Source organism: Salmo trutta, chromosome 31 (assembly GCF_901001165.1).
Source record: "Salmo trutta chromosome 31, fSalTru1.1, whole genome shotgun sequence".
NCBI classification, from domain to species: domain Eukaryota; kingdom Metazoa; phylum Chordata; class Actinopteri; order Salmoniformes; family Salmonidae; genus Salmo; species Salmo trutta.
The window spans coordinates 40,814,158-40,834,446 of record NC_042987.1 but is presented as its reverse complement, the minus strand read 5'-3'; the positions used below and the strand labels follow the sequence as shown (position 1 = coordinate 40,834,446).

Genomic DNA, 20,289 nt, shown 5'->3' with positions numbered 1-20,289 from the left:
CAAAAGTGATTACACCAACTCACTTTCTCTCCTGAACTTTCCCTGACAGTTAATTTGGCCTATGCTGTGGGCCTGTTTTACATTCAGCAATTAGCAAGAGCAAGCCTGCTTCTCCCCCCCTGCTATTAGGCCTAGTATAAAAAAAATATCAAAATGAATGTGCTATAGCTTTTTGTAGCCTATAGCTTTTCCAGGGATTTTAGGAGAAGAGCGATGGCATATTGCGGAGAAGCTTGCATATAACCTATAGCCTATAGCCTATAGCCTATAGCCTATAGCACATAGCATATAGCCTATAGCCTATAGCATATAGCATATAGCACATAGCATATAGCCTATAGCCTATAGCCTATAGCATATAGCATATAGCCTATAGCCTACTGGAATGGCTGGAAGTCAGGAGCTAAATATTAGGCCATTAATTAGCTAAATATCAGGCCATTAAATAGCTAAATATAAGGCCATTAATTAGCTAAATATTAGGCCATTCATTAGCTAAATATTAGGCCATTCATTAGCTAAATATTAAAGCTATAAGCTAAATATATTTACCTGTCAAAGTACAATAAATAAAGTTGTCAGATCTGTGCATTCATCCAGGCTGCTCTCTGTGGTCCCTGTGGAAGCAAAGCTCAACTATTGATTAGATCTATGTTTTTCAGGCAAGAAAATGATTCTATCTGGGCTTACGACAAAGTGCAAAACAAACATGTAGTCTAGGCTGTAAACTGCAGTGAACAGTCTATTCCATTTGAATAACTGCTCAAAAGCCTGGCGTTTTGAATGCATATTCATTTCTGAAATAACTGGCATCTATCCTGCCTGATTGGGAAACCATTCTTCTGCACATTAGCAGGCCAGGAATATGGTGTATTTTGTCATTATATACCAGCTAACAGAAACATGCTAATAAAGGGATTTATAGTGGAGCGCACATGAATTACGATCATGCAGGAGAGCGGAGGAAGTTGTATCTATAGTTTCCCAGGTTGGCTTCTGTGTTTTAAAAGCGTTTGAAAATGAGGTGGATAACAGTCTGTCTGTTGTCCACTGAGCCTGAGGTTTGTTTGATAGAGTTACACAAACCACTGCTGTGTGTATTTGCATGCCCAGTTTGTGTGTATATGTGTGTATATGTGTGTGCATTTCCAGTAGGTGTGTGTGTGTGTGTGAGTGTGTCTGTGTGTGTTTGTGCATGTCTGGATATAGGTCCAGGCAACATCTGGTATGGATGCCCTCAGCAGCTGAAGCCAGGCCCATCCTCCACACCACACAGTTCTCTCATCTCCCTCTCATCTCCCTCTCATCTCCCTCTCATCTCTCTCATAGCCTCCACATTGACTCTGTACCGGTACCCCCCTGTATATATCCTCCACATTGACTCTGTACCGGTACCCCCTGTATATAGCCTCCACATTGACTCTGTACCGGTCCCCCCTGTATATAGCCTCCATATTGACTCTGTACCGGTACCCCCTGTATATAGCCTCCACATTGACTCTGTACCGGTACCCCCCTGTATATAGCCTCCACATTGACTCTGTACCGGTACCCCCTGTATATAGCCTCCACATTGACTCTGTACCGGTACCCCCTGTATATAGCCTCCACATTGACTCTGTACCGGTACCCCTGTATATAGCCTCCACATTGACTCTGTACCGGTACCCCCTGTATACAGCCTCCACATTGACTCTGTACCGTAACACCCTGTATATAACCTCCACATTGACTCTGTACCGTAACACCCTGTATATAGCCTCCACATTGACTCTGTACCGTAACACCCTGTATATAGCCTCCACATTGACTCTGTACCGGTACCCCCTGTATATAGCCTCCACATTGACACTGTACCGGTACCCCCTGTATATAGCCTCCACATTGACTCTGTACCGTAACACCCTGTATATAGCCTCCATATTGACTCTGTACCGGTACCCCCTGTATATAGCCTCCACATTGACTCTGTACCGGTACCCCCTGTATATAGCCTCCACATTGACTCTGTACCGGTACCCCTGTATATAGCCTCCACATTGACTCTGTACCGGTACCCCCTGTATATAGCCTCCACATTGACTCTGTACCGTAACACCCTGTATATAGCCTCCACATTGACTCTGTACCGGTACCCCCTGTATATAGCCTCCACATTGACACTGTACCGGTACCCCCTGTATATAGCCTCCACATTGACTCTGTACCGGTACCCCCTGTATATAGCCTCGTTATTTTATTGTGTTACTTTTTATTTATTTTAGTAAATATTTTCTTACCTCTATTTCTTGAACAGCATTGCTGGTTAAGGGCTTGTAAGTTGTATTCAGTGCTTGTGACAAGTACAATTGGATTTACAGTTTTTTACGATTGCTTACACACTAAAATGTTTAACTTTTCCCACAATTAGCAAGGAGCAAAACACAAGGCTAGATTTGCACAACTGTAAGCACATTGTCAGCTTCACACTATTTGCAAAACATTACACACAGTGATTTGCAAAACACTAAACACACTTGTATACATCAGACACAGAAGTATATCATGATGTCACTTCCTTGCAATTCCAAAGCAACTGACTGTCAAATGACCACATCTATGAGCCAATCTGTTAAACACAGCCATCAGGTGCACAAACACACGATTGCTAAATTGTAGACACACCAATCAGGTTTAAGCACTATACAAATGCAGCAGGTAGGTTCACCTGCCTTCAACCAAAATGGAAGGAGTCAGAAGAAGAGTGAGGGTGAGAGGAGGAGGAGGAGGTAGAGGAGGAGAACACAGAGGAGGAGGAGGAGGAGAACACAGAGGAGGAGAACACAGAGGAGGAGAACACAGAGGAGGAGAAGGAGGTAGAGGAAGAGGAAGAGGCCGAGCCAGAGGTCGAGGAAGACCTGAAGCAGGAGGAGAACGTGCACAAAGAAGAAGAGGACCAAATTTATCAAATGACATTCGTGCAACACTAGTGGACCGTGTTGTGAACCACGGATTGACGCTGAGGGAGGCTGGACTGAGAGTTCAGCCAAATCTTAGCAGATATACAGTGGCATCTGTCATAAGGACTTTTTCGACAGGAAAACAGGTAAAAGAAGATCTCTCTACAGTTAACAGTAATCAGCCGCTTATTGTATGCACCATATCAGCACTTGTGATACCCCTTCCTGTTACATTGTACAGTAAGTTACATGTATTATTCTCTACATAGGATTGAGGGTCGGGAACGACAAGGAGGAAGGGGGCCCATATTCATGCAAGAACAAGAGAGAGAGATAATAAACATGGTTTTGGCCAATAATGCTATCAGGCTCAGAGAACTACAAGCCAACATTATCGGTGACCATGCCATTTTCAATAATGTCCATCAGGTCTCTCAGTCAACACTGGCACGCATCCTGAAAAGACATCAGGTTCAAATGAAAACAACTTTATCGAGATGCCTTTTAATGCGGAATTCAGAGAGGGTCAAACGGCTGCGGCAATGAGTATGTGGAGGTTTGTATTGTTCACTTTAGCACTGTGATGTTGCATACTACACACATGACTTTTTTTACATTGACTGTATACTAGACCTATCCTGAACTACACAATCTTGTCTTTCACTGTATTTCAGGGAGTTTTGAAGATGGATGCTGAGGAAATCCTGCATGAATTCATATATATATTGATGAGGCAGGGTTCAACCTCACAAAAGCAAGAAGGAGAGGCAGAATTATCATTGGCCACAGGGCTATAATCAATGTCCCAGGACAACGTGGGGGTAACATCACTCTTTGCGCTGCCATTTCACAGCATGGGGTTCTCCCTCCGTCATGCCAAAATGGGGCCTTACAACACACCTCACATTCTGCCATTTTTGGACCGACTGCACCACATCGTCACAGCAGGTAATGAAATGCACCAGATGCAACACACTGTCATCTGGGACAATGTGTCATTCCAGCGCTCTGCTTTGGTCCAGAACTGGTTTCAACACCATCCACAGTTGACAGTACTATACCTTCCACCATACTCTCCGTTTCTAAACCCTATGGAAGAGTTTTTCTCTGCATGGCGGTGGAAGGTTTACGATCTCCAGCCCCAGGCTCAGATACCCCTCATTCAGGCCATGGAGGACGCCTGTGACCAAGTCCACGCCGCAGCTGTGCAAGGATGGATTCGACATTCAAGACGGTTCTTCCCGCGCTGTCTTGCTAATGAGGATATTGCTTGTGATGTTGATGAAATTCTCTGGACAGATCCAGCTAGGCAAAGATCACGTATAGTATGTTTACTGTAGTATTTTCTGTACAATATTGTCAGTTTTTTTCAGATAATTTTTTTATGTTTGTTGTTGTTATTTACTGTAATTGAAACCTGTACTGGATACAGTATTTTCCGTTTGTCTGTTTGCTGAGCTAACAGTGTTATGCACACTACTGTAGTAGCATGAAAACTGGGACATGTTTTGTTGTGATTCTCCATGTTGACATGTTGACTGATTTGGGTATATGGAGAGAAATAAATGATATTTTCCTCAGTCTGCAGCATTGGTCTTGTGTAGTGGTTGTATAGTTGCACTTTCTCTGTGTACTTCATTTACAGAACTCTAATCACTGACAATTAGACTTGCTAAACGTGTTTTAGGTTAGCAACAGCAGTGTGTAACTGGTTCAAAAAGATTGAAGTCATATGAAATGTGTGTTTCGTATGGTAACGAAATATAGTTTTTATGAAGTTGTGTATAGTTGACAAACGTTTTCCATTTTGCAAATGATCTGAAGTGTTGTGCTACTTTGGTGTAGGGTTGTGCTAATTGTGTGTAGTGTTTTGACAAACCGGGCCCTGTTTTCAAAATTGTACTTAAACAAATGAAAAAAAACTGTAATATGGATATTATAGGTGAATGCACCAATTTGTAAGTCGCTCTGGATAAGAGCGTCTGCTAAATGACTTAAATGTAAATGTAATATGAAGTATTCTAGACTGCTTTTCTGACTCTCCCCACTAGATGTCCCTATAACATCACGTCTCACAGTAACATATTTAACTGTACCGAAATGACACTGGCAACAGATCACATCCTTTATTTACATTTCATGTCATCGCGTTAAGCTGAAACAAAGAAAAACAACACCACCACCAATCATTTTTATACTGTAGCTACATTTATGTTCTAGTGGAATTTACCTGTCATAAAATATGACCCCCCCCCCCCCCAAAAAAACACATGCTCACAACAACACAATCAATCAAATCAATAAACCCATAAAAGATGAGTCACTTAAACTGTCATTCACCATTATTACATACAGACTGCAAATAAATAATGTACAGAGATATTTACAATATGCACAACTAGAAACACAATGGAAAATGCACAACATCAAAAAAAAGTTGTGGATCCCTCGAAACAGGAAGGATAGAAGGTGAAATCATAGCCGCCGGCCCACCCGTTACAGACCCATTGACCTGAACGGTGATCTCGGATCTAGTGATTCTATTTCTACGGTTGTGCCGACTCCTTCCCTTTTCTGATGGCATAAACCGTTAACCACAATAATCCATGTTGAATTTTCCTATTTTGCAGGACATACAGTACGGTAACATTTAGGCATTTTAACTTCTAGTAAAACATGATTTGGACGGAAAGAGATATATATATATATATATAAAATGAACACGTTACGTACAGTATAGACCACATTCCACAAGAAATGGGAAAGTATTGATGCATGTTGTTGTTGTCATCCGATGAGGATATAGAGGCAAAGAAAAAACCACAGGAACACAAGCGAGAGAGAGAGAGAGAGAGAAGAGAGAGAGAGAGAGAGAGAGCGAGAGAGACAGAGAGAGAGAGAGACAGAGAGAGACAGAGCTCTGCGTGTGTCTGTGTGCTTGCTGTGTTGCCTTGCTCCAGTTGTTTGACCACGATAACACCAGTCGGTCTGTGCTGCAGTCTTTTGTAAAGTCCCAAACCCCTTCAGTCCAGTCTAGATCTGCATCCAGGCTCAGCCTCCTGTTCAGTGTTCTAGTACTCCAGAGGCACTTCATAGCAGAACTTGTACTGATCCTGTAGAATAGAAATAAACAAGGGGCTGGTATTCTTCTAGGCCACATAAACACTGATTTGATCTAGGCTACATAGACACTGATCTGCTCTAGGCCACATAAACACTGATCTGATCTAGGCCACATAAACACTGATCTGATCTAGGCCACATAAACACTGATCTGATCTAGGCTACATAAACACTGATCTGATCTAGGCTACATAAACACTGATCTGATCTAGGCTACATAAAACACTGATCTGATCTAGGCCACATAAACACTGATCTGATCTAGGCTACATAAACACTGATCTGATCTAGGCTACATAAACACTGATTTGATCTAGGCTACATAAACACTGATCTGATCTAGGCCACATAAACACTGATCTGATCTAGGCTACATAAACACTGAGCTGATCTAGGCTACATAAACACTGATCTGATCTAGGCTACATAAACACTGATCTGCTCTAGGCTACATAAACACTGATCTGATCTAGGCTACATAAACACTGATCTGATCTAGGCTACATAAACACTGATCTGATCTAGGCTACATAAACACTGATCTGATCTAGGCTACATAAAACACTGACACACTACATTGAACAAGATATTGTGCTGTCTTGTCATGACTTGACACTGACCCTATGGGACCAGGCTAGGAGAGAGGACTTAGTACCATACCAGTAGGTCATCTGTAGTATTTCCTACCAGTAGGTCATCTGTAGTATTAATGATGACAGAACATGTTTTCCTACCAGTAGGTCATCTGTAGTGTTTCCTACCAGTAGGTCATCTGTTTCCTACCAGTAGGTCATCTGTAGTGTTTCCTACCAGTAGGTCATCTGTAGTGTTTCCTACCAGTAGGTCATCTGTAGTGTTTCCTACCAGTAGGTCATCTGTAGTGTTTCCTACCAGTAGGTCATCTGTTTCCTACCAGTAGGTCATCTGTTTCCTACCAGTAGGTCATCTGTAGTGTTTCCTACCAGTAGGTCATCTGTTTCCTACCAGTTGGTCATCTGTTTCCTACCAGTAGGTCATCTATAGTGTTTTCCTACCAGTAGGTCGACCATGTTGGGTTTGTTGTTCCTCAGTGTTTTGACGGCGTGGAAAACGTCTACAGAACGTTGATGTTGTAACATCTCACACACGATGCTGATGGCACAGAACGTCCCACTGCGGCCTCCTCCGTTACTGCAGGGAGGGAGGGAGACGGGGGGGGGGGGGGGGGGGTAGAGAGAGAGAGAGAGAGGGAGAGAGAGGAGGTGAAACAGATAGATATGTAATGAATAGAGCTAACACAATTCCCTTTTGGAGAGACACAAGGCAAAAGGTTATGGTGGAAATAGGGAGAGAATAGTCTACATTATTCATTAGAGCTCAAAGCAATTAGTCGACTCTGGTGAATAGTTCTAAAGTACCACTCTCTCTGGTGTAGGGAGCAGTGAGCGTGGTTGACCAGCAGATGGGGGTGTTTCCCCTGTCATGATTTCAAAAGATTTAATTATTTATTTATATACATTTTTCTATATCTTAATTTTTTTATATTTACTTCAGTTTCTTTTAGTAAATACTTTCTTAACACTTATTTTCTTAAAAACTGCGAGGGCTTGTCAGTAAGCATTTCACTGTAAGGTCTACCTACACCTGTTGTATTCAGCATTTCACTGTAAGGTCTACTACACCTGTTGTATTCAGCATTTCACTGTGAGGTCTACTACATTTGTTGTATTCAGCATTTAACTGTGAGGTCTACTACACCTGTTGTATTCAGCGTTTCACTGTAAGGTCTACTACACCTGTTGTATTCAGCATTTCACTGTGAGGTCTACTACATTTGTTGTATTCAGCATTTAACTGTGAGGTCTACTACACCTGTTGTATTCAGCATTTCACTGTAAGGTCTACTACACCTGTTGTATTCAGCATTTCACTGTGAGGTCTACTACATTTGTTGTATTCAGCATTTAACTGTGAGGTCTACTACACCTGTTGTATTCAGCATTTCACTGTAAGGTCTACTACACCTGTTGTATTCAGCATTTCACTGTGAGGTCTACACCTGTTGTATTCAGCATTTCACTGTGAGGTCTACTACACCTGTTGTATTCAGCATTTCACTGTGAGGTCTACTACACCTGTTGTATTCAGTATTTCACTGTGAGGTCTACAACTGTTGTATTCAGCATTTCACTGTAAGGTCTACTACACCTGTTGTATTCAGCATTTCACTGTGAGGTCTACACCTGTTGTATTCAGCATTTCACTGTGAGGTCTACTACACCTGTTGTATTCAGCATTTCACTGTGAGGTCTACTACACCTGTTGTATTCAGCATTTCACTGTAAGGTCTACTACACCTGTTGTATTCAGCATTTCACTGTGAGGTCTACTACACCTGTTGTATTCAGCATTTCACTGTGAGGTCTACTACACCTGTTGTATTCAGCATTTCACTGTGAGGTCTACTACACCTGTTGTATTCAGCATTTCACTGTAAGGTCTACTACACCTGTTGTATTCGACGCATGTGACAAATAACATTTGTTTTGATTGAAAGTAGAATCTCAGCAGGCCTACTCTAACTACTCTAACTTCTCTAACTACTTTAACTACTCTAACTACTCTAACTACTCTAACTCATACTACTCTAACTACTCTAACTCATACTACTTTAACTACTCTAACTCATACTACTCTAACTACTCTAACTACTCTAACTCATACTACTCTAACTACTCTAACTACTCTAACTCATACTATTCTAACTACTCTAACTACTCTAACTCATACTACTCTAACTACTCTAACTCATACTACTCTAACTCATACTACTCTAACTCATACTATTCTAACTACTCTAACTACTCTAACTCATACTACTCTAACTCATACTACTCTAACTACTCTAACTCATACTATTCTAACTACTCTAACTACTCTAACTCATACTACTCTAACTCATACTACTCTAACTCATACTACTCTTACTACTCTAGCTACTCTAACTACTCTAACTCATACTACTCTAACTACTCTAACTCATACTATTCTAACTACTCTAACTACTCTAACTACTCTAACTCATACTACTCTAACTACTCTAACTCATACTACTCTAACTACTCTAACTCATACTATTCTAACTACTCTAACTACTCTAATTCATACTACTCTAACTACTCTAACTCATACTACTCTAACTACTCTAACTCATACTACTCTAACTCATACTACTCTAACTACTCTAACTCATACTATTCTAACTACTCTAACTACTCTAATTCATACTACTCTAACTACTCTAACTCATACTACTCTAACTACTCTAACTCATACTACTCTAACTCCTCTAACTCATACTACTCTAACTTCTCTAACTACTTTAACTACTCTAACTACTCTAACTACTCTAACTCATACTACTCTAACTACTCTAACTCATACTACTTTAACTACTCTAACTCATACTACTCTAACTACTCTAACTACTCTAACTCATACTACTCTAACTACTCTAACTACTCTAACTCATACTATTCTAACTACTCTAACTACTCTAACTACTCTAACTCATACTACTCTAACTACTCTAACTCATACTACTCTAACTCATACTACTCTAACTCATACTATTCTAACTACTCTAACTACTCTAACTCATACTACTCTAACTCATACTACTCTAACTCATACTATTCTAACTACTCTAACTACTCTAACTCATACTACTCTAACTCATACTACTCTAACTACTCTAACTCATACTATTCTAACTACTCTAACTACTCTAACTCATACTACTCTAACTCATACTACTCTAACTCATACTACTCTAACTACTCTAACTACTCTAACTACTCTAACTCATACTACTCTAACTACTCTAACTCATACTATTCTAACTACTCTAACTACTCTAACTACTCTAACTCATACTACTCTAACTACTCTAACTCATACTACTCTAACTACTCTAACTCATACTACTCTAACTACTCTAACTACTCTAACTCATACTACTCTAACTACTCTAACTACTCTAACTCATACTACTCTAACTACTCTAACTCATACTACTCTAACTACTCTAACTCATACTATTCTAACTACTCTAACTACTCTAATTCATACTACTCTAACTACTCTAACTCATACTACTCTAACTACTCTAACTCATACTACTCTAACTACTCTAACTCATACTACTCTAACTACTCTAACTCATACTACTCTAACTCATACTACTCTAACTACTCTAACTACTCTAACTCATACTACTCTAACTCATACTACTCTAACTACTCTAACTACTCTAACTCATACTACTCTAACTCATACTACTCTAATTCATACTACTCTAATTCATACTACTCTAACTACTCTAACTCATACTACTCATACTACTCTAACTCATATTACTCTAACTACTCTAACTCATACTACTCTAACTACTCTAACTCATACTACTCTAACTACTCTAATTCATACTACTCTAACTACTCTAACTACTCTAACTCATATTACTCTAACTACTCTAACTCATACTACTCTAACTCATACTACTCTAACTACTCTAACTCATACTACTCTAACTACTCTAATTCATACTACTCTAATTCATACTACTCTAACTACTCTAACTCATACTACTCTATCTACTCTAACTCATACTACTCTAACTACTCTAACTCATACTACTCTAACTACTCTAACTACTCTAATTCATACTACTCTAACTACTCTAATTCATACTACTCTAACTACTCTAATTCATACTACTCTAACTCATACTACTCTAACTACTCTAACTACTCTAACTCATACTACTCTAACTACTCTAACTCATACTACTCTAATTCATACTACTCTAACTCATACTACTCTAACTCATACTACTCTAACTACTCTAACTACTCTAACTCATACTACTCTAACTACTCTAACTCATACTACTCTAACTACTCTAATTCATACTACTCTAACTACTCTAATTCATACTACTCTAACTACTCTAACTCATACTACTCTAACTACTCTAACTCATACTACTCTAACTACTCTAATTCATACTACTCTAACTACTCTAATTCATACTACTCTAACTACTCTAACTCATACTACTCTAACTACTCTAACTACTCTAACTCATACTACTCTAACTACTCTAATTCATACTACTCTAACTACTCTAATTCATACTACTCTAACTACTCTAACTCATACTACTCTAACTACTCTAACTCATACTTCTCTAACTACTCTAACTACTCTAACTACTCTAACTCATACTACTCTAATTCATACTACTCTAACTACTCTAACTCATACTACTCTAATTCATACTACTCTAACTCATACTACTCTAACTACTCTAACTCATACTACTCTAACTACTCTAACTCATACTACTCTAACTACTCTAACTCATACTACTCTAACTCATACTACTCTAACTACTCTAACTCATACTACTCTAACTACTCTAATTCATACTACTCTAACTACTCTAACTACTCTAACTCATACTACTCATACTACTCTAACTACTCTAACTACTCTAATTCATACTACTCTAACTACTCTAATTCATACTACTCTAACTACTCTAACTCATACTACTCTAACTACTCTAACTACTCTAATTCATACTACTCTAACTACTCTAACTCATACTACTCATACTACTCTAATTCATACTACTCATACTACTCTAATTCATACTACTCTAACTACTCTAATTCATACTACTCTAACTACTCTAATTCATACTACTCTAACTACTCTAACTACTCTAACTACTCTAATTCATACTACTCTACATTACATTCCCCCCAACCTAGTTTTATAATTGGAGTGTGATAGAAACAGCGTTAAACAATTGCCACAGTTTTATCATTGGAAAGTGATACAAAACGAGGCAACGGTGTGCTTTAGGACCATGCGGACACCTCCGAGTGGTCGAGTAGGCTGTTTGGAGTGTTGATCCAGGGAGGCTGTTTGGAGTGTTGATCCAGGGAGGCTGTTTGGAGTGTTGATCCAGGGAGGCTGTTTGGAGTGTTGATCCAGGGAGGCTGTTTGGAGTGTTGATCCAGGGAGGCTGTTTGGAGTGTTGATCCAGGGAGGCTGTTTGGAGTGTTGATCCAGGGAGGCTGTTTAGAGTGTTGATCCAGGGAGGCTGTTTGGAGTGTTGATCCAGGGAGGCTGTTTGGAGTGTTGATCCAGGGAGGCTGTTTGGAGTGTTGATCCAGGGAGGCTGTTTAGAGTGTTGATCCAGGGAGGTTGTTTGGAGTGTTGATCCAGGGAGGCTGTTTGGAGTGTTGATCCAGGGAGGCTGTTTGGAGTGTTGATCCAGGGAGGCTGTTTGGAGTGTTGATCCAGGGAGGCTGTTTGGAGTGTTGATCCAGGGAGGCTGTTTAGAGTGTTGATCCATGGAGACTGTTTGGAGTGTTGATCCAGGGAGGCTGTTTGGAGTGTTGATCCATGGAGGCTGTTTGGAGTGTTGATCCAGGGAGGCTGTTTGGAGTGTCGATCCAGGGAGGCTGTTTGGAGTGTCGATCCAGGGAGGCTGTTTGGAGTGTTGATCCAGGGAGGCTGTTTGGAGTGTCGATCCAGGGAGGCTGTTTGGAGTGTTGATCCAGGGAGGCTGTTTGGAGTGTCGATCCAGGGAGGCTGTTTGGAGTGTTGATCCAGGGAGGCTGTTTGGAGTGTTGATCCAGGGAGGCTGTTTAGAGTGTTGATCCAGATTCATCCTATGGGACTCCCAATCACGTCCGGATGTGATGCAGCCTGGATTCAAACCAGGGACTGTAGTGACGCCTCTTGCACTAAGATGCAGTGCCTTAGACTGCTGCGCCACTCGGGAACCCCTTACAGAAAGCGGAACTACATGTGATTGTGACTTGCAGACAATGTGTGTGTATGTCCCTTTGTGTTAGTGTGTGTGTTAGTGTGTGTGTTAGTAGTAGTGTGTGTGTGTGTGTGTGTGTGTTAGTGTGTGTGTTAGTGTGTGTTAGTGTGTGTGTGTGTGTGTTAGTGGTAGTGTGTGTGTGTGTGTTAGTGTGTGTTAGTGTGTGTGTTAGTGTGTGTTAGTGTGTGTGTTAGTGTGTGTTAGTGTGTATGTGTGTTAGTGTGTGTTAGTGTGTGTTAGTGTGTGTGTGTGTTAGTGTTAGTGTGTGTGTGTGTGTTAGTGTGTGTGTGTGTGTGTGTTAGTGTGTGTGTGTGTTAGTGTTAGTGTTAGTGTGTGTGTGTGTTATTGTGTGTGTGTGTGTGTGTTAGCGTGTGTGTGTGTTAGTGTTAGTGTGTGTTAGTGTTAGTGTGTGTTAGTGTTAGTGGTAGTGTGTGTGGTAGTGTGTGTGGTAGTGTTAGTGTGTGTTAGTGTTAGTGGTAGTGTGTGTGGTAGTGTGTGTGGTAGTGTGTGTGGGAGTGTGTGTGTGTGTTAGTGTTAGTGTGTGTGGTAGTGTGTGTGTGTGTTAGCGTTAGTGTGTGTGGTAGTGTGTGTGTGTGTTAGTGTTAGTGTGTGTGTTAGTGGTAGTGTGTGTTAGTGTTAGTGTGTGTGGTAGTGTGTGTGTGTGTTAGCGTTAGTGTGTGTGGTAGTGTGTGTGTGTGTGTGGTAGTGGGTGTGTTAGTGTGTGTGGTAGTGTGTGTGTGTGTTAGTGTTAGTGTGTGTGGTAGTGTGTGTGTGTGGTAGTGTGTGTGTGTGGTAGTGTGTGTGGTAGTGTGTGTGTGTGGTAGTGTGTGTGTGTGGTAGTGTGTGTGGTAGTGTGTGTGGTACTTACAGACAGTGCACCACCGTGCGGCCCTCTCCTCCATCATACTCCTCCTGCCATTTGTCCACCTGTCTGATGAGCTTCAGGAAGGAGCGTTTGGACATGGGCGTGTCTCGGTACATGGGCCAGCCCAGGAACTGGAACTGTTGGACCATACGATACCCATCCTGAGGCTGGAGAGACAGACAGATAGATACAGGTTCATAAACAGACAGACAGGTGGATATAGATTAATAACAGACAGACAGGTGGGTATCGGTTAATAAACAGACAGACAGGTGGAAATAAGTTAATAACAGACAGACAGGTAGATATAGATTAATAACAGACAGACAGGTAGATATAGATTAATAACAGACAGACAGGTAGATATAGGTTAATAACAGACAGACAGGTGGATATAGGTTAATAACAAACAGACATGTAGATATAGGTTAAAACACAAAAAGACAGGTGGATATAGGTTAATAAACAGACAGACAGGTGGCTATAGGTTAAAACACAGAAAGACAGGTGGATATAGGTTAATAAACAGACAGACAGGAGGATATAGGTTACCAAACAGTCAGACAGGTGGATATAGGTTAATAAACAGAATGACAGGTAAAGATATAGGTTAATAAACAGATAAACAGACAGACAGGTGGAAATAGGTTAATAAACAGACAGACAGGTGGATATAGGTTAATAAACAGACAGACAGGTAGTTAGGGTCAGGTGTGTCAGGTAAGGTAGTTAGGGTCAGGTAAGGTAGTTAGGGTCAGGTGTGTCAGGTAAGGTAGTTAGGGTCAGGTGTGTCAGCTAAGGTAGTTAGGGTCAGGTGTGTCAGGTAAGGTAGTTAGGCTCAGGTGTGTCAGGTAAGGTAGTTAGGGTCAGGTGTGTCAGGTAAGGTAGTTAGGGTCAGGTAAGGTAGTTAGGGTCAGGTGTGTCAGGTAAGATAGTTAGGGTCAGGTGTGTCAGGTAAGATAGTTAGGGTCAGGTAAGGTAGTTAGGGTCAGGTGTGTCAGGTAAGGTAGTTAGGGTCAGGTGTGTCAGGTAAGGTAGTTAGGCTCAGGTGTGTCAGGTAAGGTAGTTAGGGTCAGGTAAGGTAGTTAGGTTCAGGTGTGTCAGGTAAGGTAGTTAGGGTCAGGTGTGTCAGGTACTGTAAGGTAGGTAGGGTCAGGTAAGGTAGTTAGGGTCAGGTGTGTCAGGTAAGGTAGTTAGGATCAGGTAAGGTAGTTAGGGTCAGGTAAGGTAGTTAGGGTCAGGTAAGGTAGTTAGGTTCAGGTGTGTCAGGTACTGTAAGGTAGTTAGGGTCAGGTGTGTCAGGTAAGGTAGTTAGGATCCGGTAAGGTAGTTAGAGTCATGTGTGTCAGGTAAGGTAGTTAGGGTCAGGTGTGTCAGGTAAGGTAGTTACGGTCAGGTAAGGTAGTTAGGGTCAGGTAAGGTATTTAGGGTCAGGTGTGTTAGGTAAGGTAGTTAGGGTCAGGTGTGTCAGGTAAGGTAGTTAGGTTCAGGTGTGTTAGGTAAGGTAGTTAGGGTCAGGTGTGTCAGGTAAGGTAGTTAGGATCAGGTAAGGTAGTTAGAGTCAGGTGTGTCAGGTAAGGTAGTTAGGGTCAGGTGTGTTAGGTAAGGTAGTTAGGGTCAGGTGTGTCAGGTAAGGTAGTTAGGCTCAGGTAAGGTAGTTAGGGACAGGTAAGGTAGTTAGGGTCAGGTAAGGTAGTTAGGGTCAGGTGTGCCAGGTAAGGTAGTTAGGGTCAGGTGTGTCAGGTAAGGTAGTTAGGGTCAGGTGTGTTAGGTAAGGTAGTTAGGGTCAGGTGTGTCAGGTAAGGTAGTTAAGATCAGGTAAGGTAGTTAGGGTCAGGTAAGGTAGTTAGGGTCAGCTGTGTCAGGTAAGGTAGCTAGGGTCAGGTGTGTCAGGTAAGGTAGTTAGGGTCAGGTGTGTCAGGTAAGGTAGTTAGGGTCAGGTAAGGTAGTTAGGGTCATGTGTGTCAGGTAAGGTAGTTAGGGTCAGGTGTGTCAGGTAAGGTAGTTAGGGTCAGGTGTGTCAGGTAAGGTAGTTAGGGTCATGTGTGTCAGGTAAGGTAGTTAGGGTCAGGTAAGGTAGTTAGGGTCAGGTGTGTCAGGTAAGGTAGTTAGGGTCAGGTGCGTCAGGTAAGATAGTTAGGGTCAGGTGTGTCAGGTAAGGTAGTTAGGGTCAGGTAAGGTAGTTAGGGTCAGGTGTGTCAGGTAAGGTAGTTAGGGTCAGGTGTGTCAGGTAAGGTAGTTAGGGTCAGGTAAGGTAGTTAGGGTCAGGTAAGGTAGTTAGGGTCAGGTGTGTCAGGTAAGGTAGTTAGGGTCAGGTGTGTCAGGTAAGGTAGTTAGGGTCAGGTGTGTCAGGTAAGGTAGTTAGGGTCAGGTGTGTCAGGTAAGGTAGTTACGGTCAGGTGTGTCAGGTAAGGTAGTTAGGTTCAGGTGTGTCAGGTAAGGTATTTAGGGTCAGGTAAGGTAGTTAGGGTCAGGTGTGTCAGGTAAGGTAGTTAGGGTCAGGTAAGGTAGTTAGGGTCATGTGTGTCAGGTAAGGTAGTTAGGGTCAGGTAAGGTAGTTAGGGTCAGGTGTGTCAGGTAAGGTAGTTAGGGTCAGGTGTGTCAGGTAAGGTAGTTAGGGTCAGGTGTGTCAGGTAAGGTAGTTAGGGTCAGGTAAGGTAGTTAGGGTCAGGTGTGTCAGGTAAGGTATTTAGGGTCAGGTGTGTCAGGTAAGGTAGTTAGGATCAGGTAAGGTAGTTAGGGTCAGGTGTGTCAGGTAAGGTATTTAGGGTCAGGTGTGTCAGGTAAGGTAGTTAGGATCAGGTAAGGTAGTTAGGGTCAGGTGTGTCAGGTAAGGTATTTAGGGTCAGGTAAGGTAGTTAGGGTCAGGTGTGTCAGGTAAGATAGTTAGGGTCAGGTGTGTCAGGTAAGGTAGTTAGGATCAGGTGTGTCAGGTAAGGTAGTTAGGGTCAGGTAAGGTAGTTAGGGTCAGGTGTGTCAGGTAAGGTAGTTAGGGTCAGGTAAGGTAGTTAGGGTCAGGTGTGTCAGGTAAGGTAGTTAGGGTCAGGTGTGTCAGGTAAGGTAGTTAGGGTCAGGTAAGGTAGTTAGGGTCAGGTGTGTCAGGTAAGGTAGTTAGGGTCAGGTAAGGTAGTTAGGGTCAGGTGTGTCAGGTAAGGTAGTTAGGTTCAGGTGTGTCAGGTAAGGTAGTTAGTGTCAGGTGTGTCAGGTAAGGTAGTTACGGTCAGGTGTGTCAGGTAAGGTAGTAAGGGTCAGGTGTGTCAGGTAAGGTATTTAGGGTCAGGTAAGGTAGTTAGGGTCAGGTGTGTCAGGTAAGGTAGTTAGGGTCAGGTGTGTCAGGTAAGGTAGTTAGGGTCAGGTGTGTTAGGTAAGGTAGTTAGGGTCAGGTGTGTCAGGTAAGGTAGTTAAGATCAGGTAAGGTAGTTAGGGTCAGGTAAGGTAGTTAGGGTCAGGTAAGGTAGTTAGGGTCAGCTGTGTCAGGTAAGGTAGCTAGGGTCAGGTGTGTCAGGTAAGGTAGTTAGGGTCAGGTGTGTCAGGTAAGGTAGTTAGGGTCAGGTAAGGTAGTTAGGGTCATGTGTGTCAGGTAAGGTAGTTAGGGTCAGGTGTGTCAGGTAAGGTAGTTAGGGTCAGGTGTGTCAGGTAAGGTAGTTAGGGTCAGGTGTGTCAGGTAAGGTAGTTAGGGTCAGGTAAGGTAGTTAGGGTCAGGTGTGTCAGGTAAGGTAGTTAGGGTCAGGTGCGTCAGGTAAGATAGTTAGGGTCAGGTGTGTCAGGTAAGGTAGTTAGGGTCAGGTAAGGTAGTTAGGGTCAGGTGTGTCAGGTAAGGTAGTTAGGGTCAGGTGTGTCAGGTAAGGTAGTTAGGGTCAGGTAAGGTAGTTAGGGTCAGGTAAGGTAGTTAGGGTCAGGTGTGTCAGGTAAGGTAGTTAGGGTCAGGTGTGTCAGGTAAGGTAGTTAGGGTCAGGTGTGTCAGGTAAGGTAGTTACGGTCAGGTGTGTCAGGTAAGGTAGTTAGGGTCAGGTGTGTCAGGTAAGGTATTTAGGGTCAGGTAAGGTAGTTAGGGTCAGGTGTGTCAGGTAAGGTAGTTAGGGTCAGGTGTGTCAGGTAAGGTATTTAGGGTCAGGTAAGGTAGTTAGGTTCAGGTGTGTCAGGTAAGGTAGTTAGGTTCAGGTGTGTCAAGTAAGGTAGTTAGGGTCAGGTAAGGTAGTTAGGGTCAGGTGTGTCAGGTAAGATAGTTAGGGTCAGGTGTGTCAGGTAAGGTAGTTAGGGTCAGGTGTGTCAGGTAAGGTAGTTAGGGTCAGGTAAGGTAGTTAGGGTCAGGTGTGTCAGGTAAGGTATTTAGGGTCAGGTGTGTCAGGTAAGGTAGTTAGGATCAGGTAAGGTAGTTAGGGTCAGGTGTGTCAGGTAAGGTATTTAGGGTCAGGTAAGGTAGTTAGGGTCAGGTGTGTCAGGTAAGATAGTTAGGGTCAGGTGTGTCAGGTAAGGTAGTTAGGATCAGGTGTGTCAGGTAAGGTAGTTAGGGTCAGGTAAGGTAGTTAGGGTCAGGTGTGTCAGGTAAGGTAGTTAGGGTCAGGTAAGGTAGTTAGGGTCAGGTGTGTCAGGTAAGGTAGTTAGGATCAGGTGTGTCAGGTAAGGTAGTTAGGGTCAGGTAAGGTAGTTAGGGTCAGGTGTGTCAGGTAAGGTAGTTAGGGTCAGGTAAGGTAGTTAGGGTCAGGTGTGTCAGGTAAGGTAGTTAGGGTCAGGTGTGTCAGGTAAGGTAGTTAGTGTCAGGTGTGTCAGGTAAGGTAGTTAGGGTCAGGTGTGTCAGGTAAGGTAGTAAGGGTCAGGTGTGTCAGGTAAGGTATTTAGGGTCAGGTAAGGTAGTTAGGGTCAGGTGTGTCAGGTAAGGTAGTTAGGGTCAGGTGTGTCAGGTAAGGTATTTAGGGTCAGGTAAGGTAGTTAGGGTCAGGTGTGTCAGGTAAGGTAGTTAGGGTCAGGTGTGTCAGGTAAGGTAGTTAGGGTCAGGTAAGGTAGTTAGGGTCAGGTGTGTCAGGTAAGGTAGTTAGGGCCAGGTGTGTCAGGTAAGATAGTTAGGGTCAGGTGTGTCAGGTAAGGTAGTTAGGGTCAGGTGTGTCAGGTAAGGTAGTTAGGGTCAGGTAAGGTAGTTAGGGTCAGGTGTGTCAGGTAAGGTATTTAGGGTCAGGTGTGTCAGGTAAGGTAGTTAGGATCAGGTAAGGTAGTTAGGGTCAGGTGTGTCAGGTAAGGTATTTAGGGTCAGGTAAGGTAGTTAGGGTCAGGTGTGTCAGGTAAGGTAGTTAGGGTCAGGTGTGTCAGGTAAGGTAGTTAGGGTCAGGTAAGGTAGTTAGGGTCAGGTGTGTCAGGTAAGGTAGTTAGGGTCAGGTAAGGTAGTTAGGATCATGTGTGTCAGGTAAGGTAGTTCGGGTCAGGTGTGTCAGGTAAGGTAGTTAGGGTCAGGTGGGTCAGGTAAGGTAGTTAGGGTCAGGTGTGTCAGGTAAGGTAGTTAGGGTCATGTGTGTCAGGTACTGTAAGGTAGTTAGGGTCAGGTAAGGTAGTTAGGGTCAGGTGTGTCAGGTAAGGTAGTTAGGGTCAGGTGTGTCAGGTACTGTAAGGTAGTTAGGGTCAGGTAAGGTAGTTAGGGTCAGGTGTGTCAGGTAAGGTAGTTAGGGTCAGGTGTGTCAGGTACTGTAAGGTAGTTAGGGTCAGGTAAGGTAGTTAGAGTCAGGTGTGTCAGCTAAGGTAGTTAGGGTCAGGTAAGGTAGTTAGGGTCAGGTGTGTCAGGTAAGGTAGTTAGGGTCAGGTGTGTCAGGTAAGGTAGTTAGGGTCAGGTAAGGTAGTTAGGGTCATGTGTGTCAGGTAAGGTAGTTAGGGTCAGGTAAGGTAGTTAGGGTCAGGTGTGTCAGGTAAGGTAGTTAGGGTCAGGTGTGTCAGGTAAGGTAGTTAGGGTCAGGTGTGTCAGGTAAGGTAGTTAGGGTCAGGTAAGGTAGTTAGGGTCAGGTGTGTCAGGTAAGGTAGTTAGGGTCAGGTGCGTCAGGTAAGATAGTTAGGGTCAGGTGTGTCAGGTAAGGTAGTTAGGGTCAGGTAAGGTAGTTAGGGTCAGGTGTGTCAGGTAAGGTAGTTAGGGTCAGGTGTGTCAGGTAAGGTAGTTAGGGTCAGGTAAGGTAGTTAGGGTCAGGTAAGGTAGTTAGGGTCAGGTGTGTCAGGTAAGGTAGTTAGGGTCAGGTGTGTCAGGTAAGGTAGTTAGGTTCAGGTGTGTCAGGTAAGGTAGTTACGGTCAGGTGTGTCAGGTAAGGTAGTTAGGGTCAGGTGTGTCAGGTAAGGTATTTAGGGTCAGGTAAGGTAGTTAGGGTCAGGTGTGTCAGGTAAGGTAGTTAGGGTCAGGTGTGTCAGGTAAGGTATTTAGGGTCAGGTAAGGTAGTTAGGTTCAGGTGTGTCAGGTAAGGTAGTTAGGTTCAGGTGTGTCAAGTAAGGTAGTTAGGGTCAGGTAA

At 42.8% G+C, this 20,289-nt stretch overlaps 1 protein-coding gene across 1 annotated transcript in view; it reads right to left on the bottom strand.

Annotated features, from left to right (window-relative positions):
* Window positions 1-5,040: 5,040 nt before the first annotated feature.
* LOC115169220 (receptor-type tyrosine-protein phosphatase mu-like) overlaps window positions 5,041-20,289 on the bottom strand; it is a 27,863-nt gene continuing 12,614 nt past the window's right edge. Inside the window, exons 6-8 of the mRNA XM_029724696.1 lie at window positions 13,817-13,980; window positions 7,097-7,232; window positions 5,041-6,052 (exon numbers count right to left, since the gene is read on the bottom strand). Coding sequence (XP_029580556.1) covers window positions 6,011-6,052; window positions 7,097-7,232; window positions 13,817-13,980 — 342 coding nt within the window. The 3' untranslated portion in view covers window positions 5,041-6,010. The remainder of the gene's footprint in view (window positions 6,053-7,096; window positions 7,233-13,816; window positions 13,981-20,289) is intronic.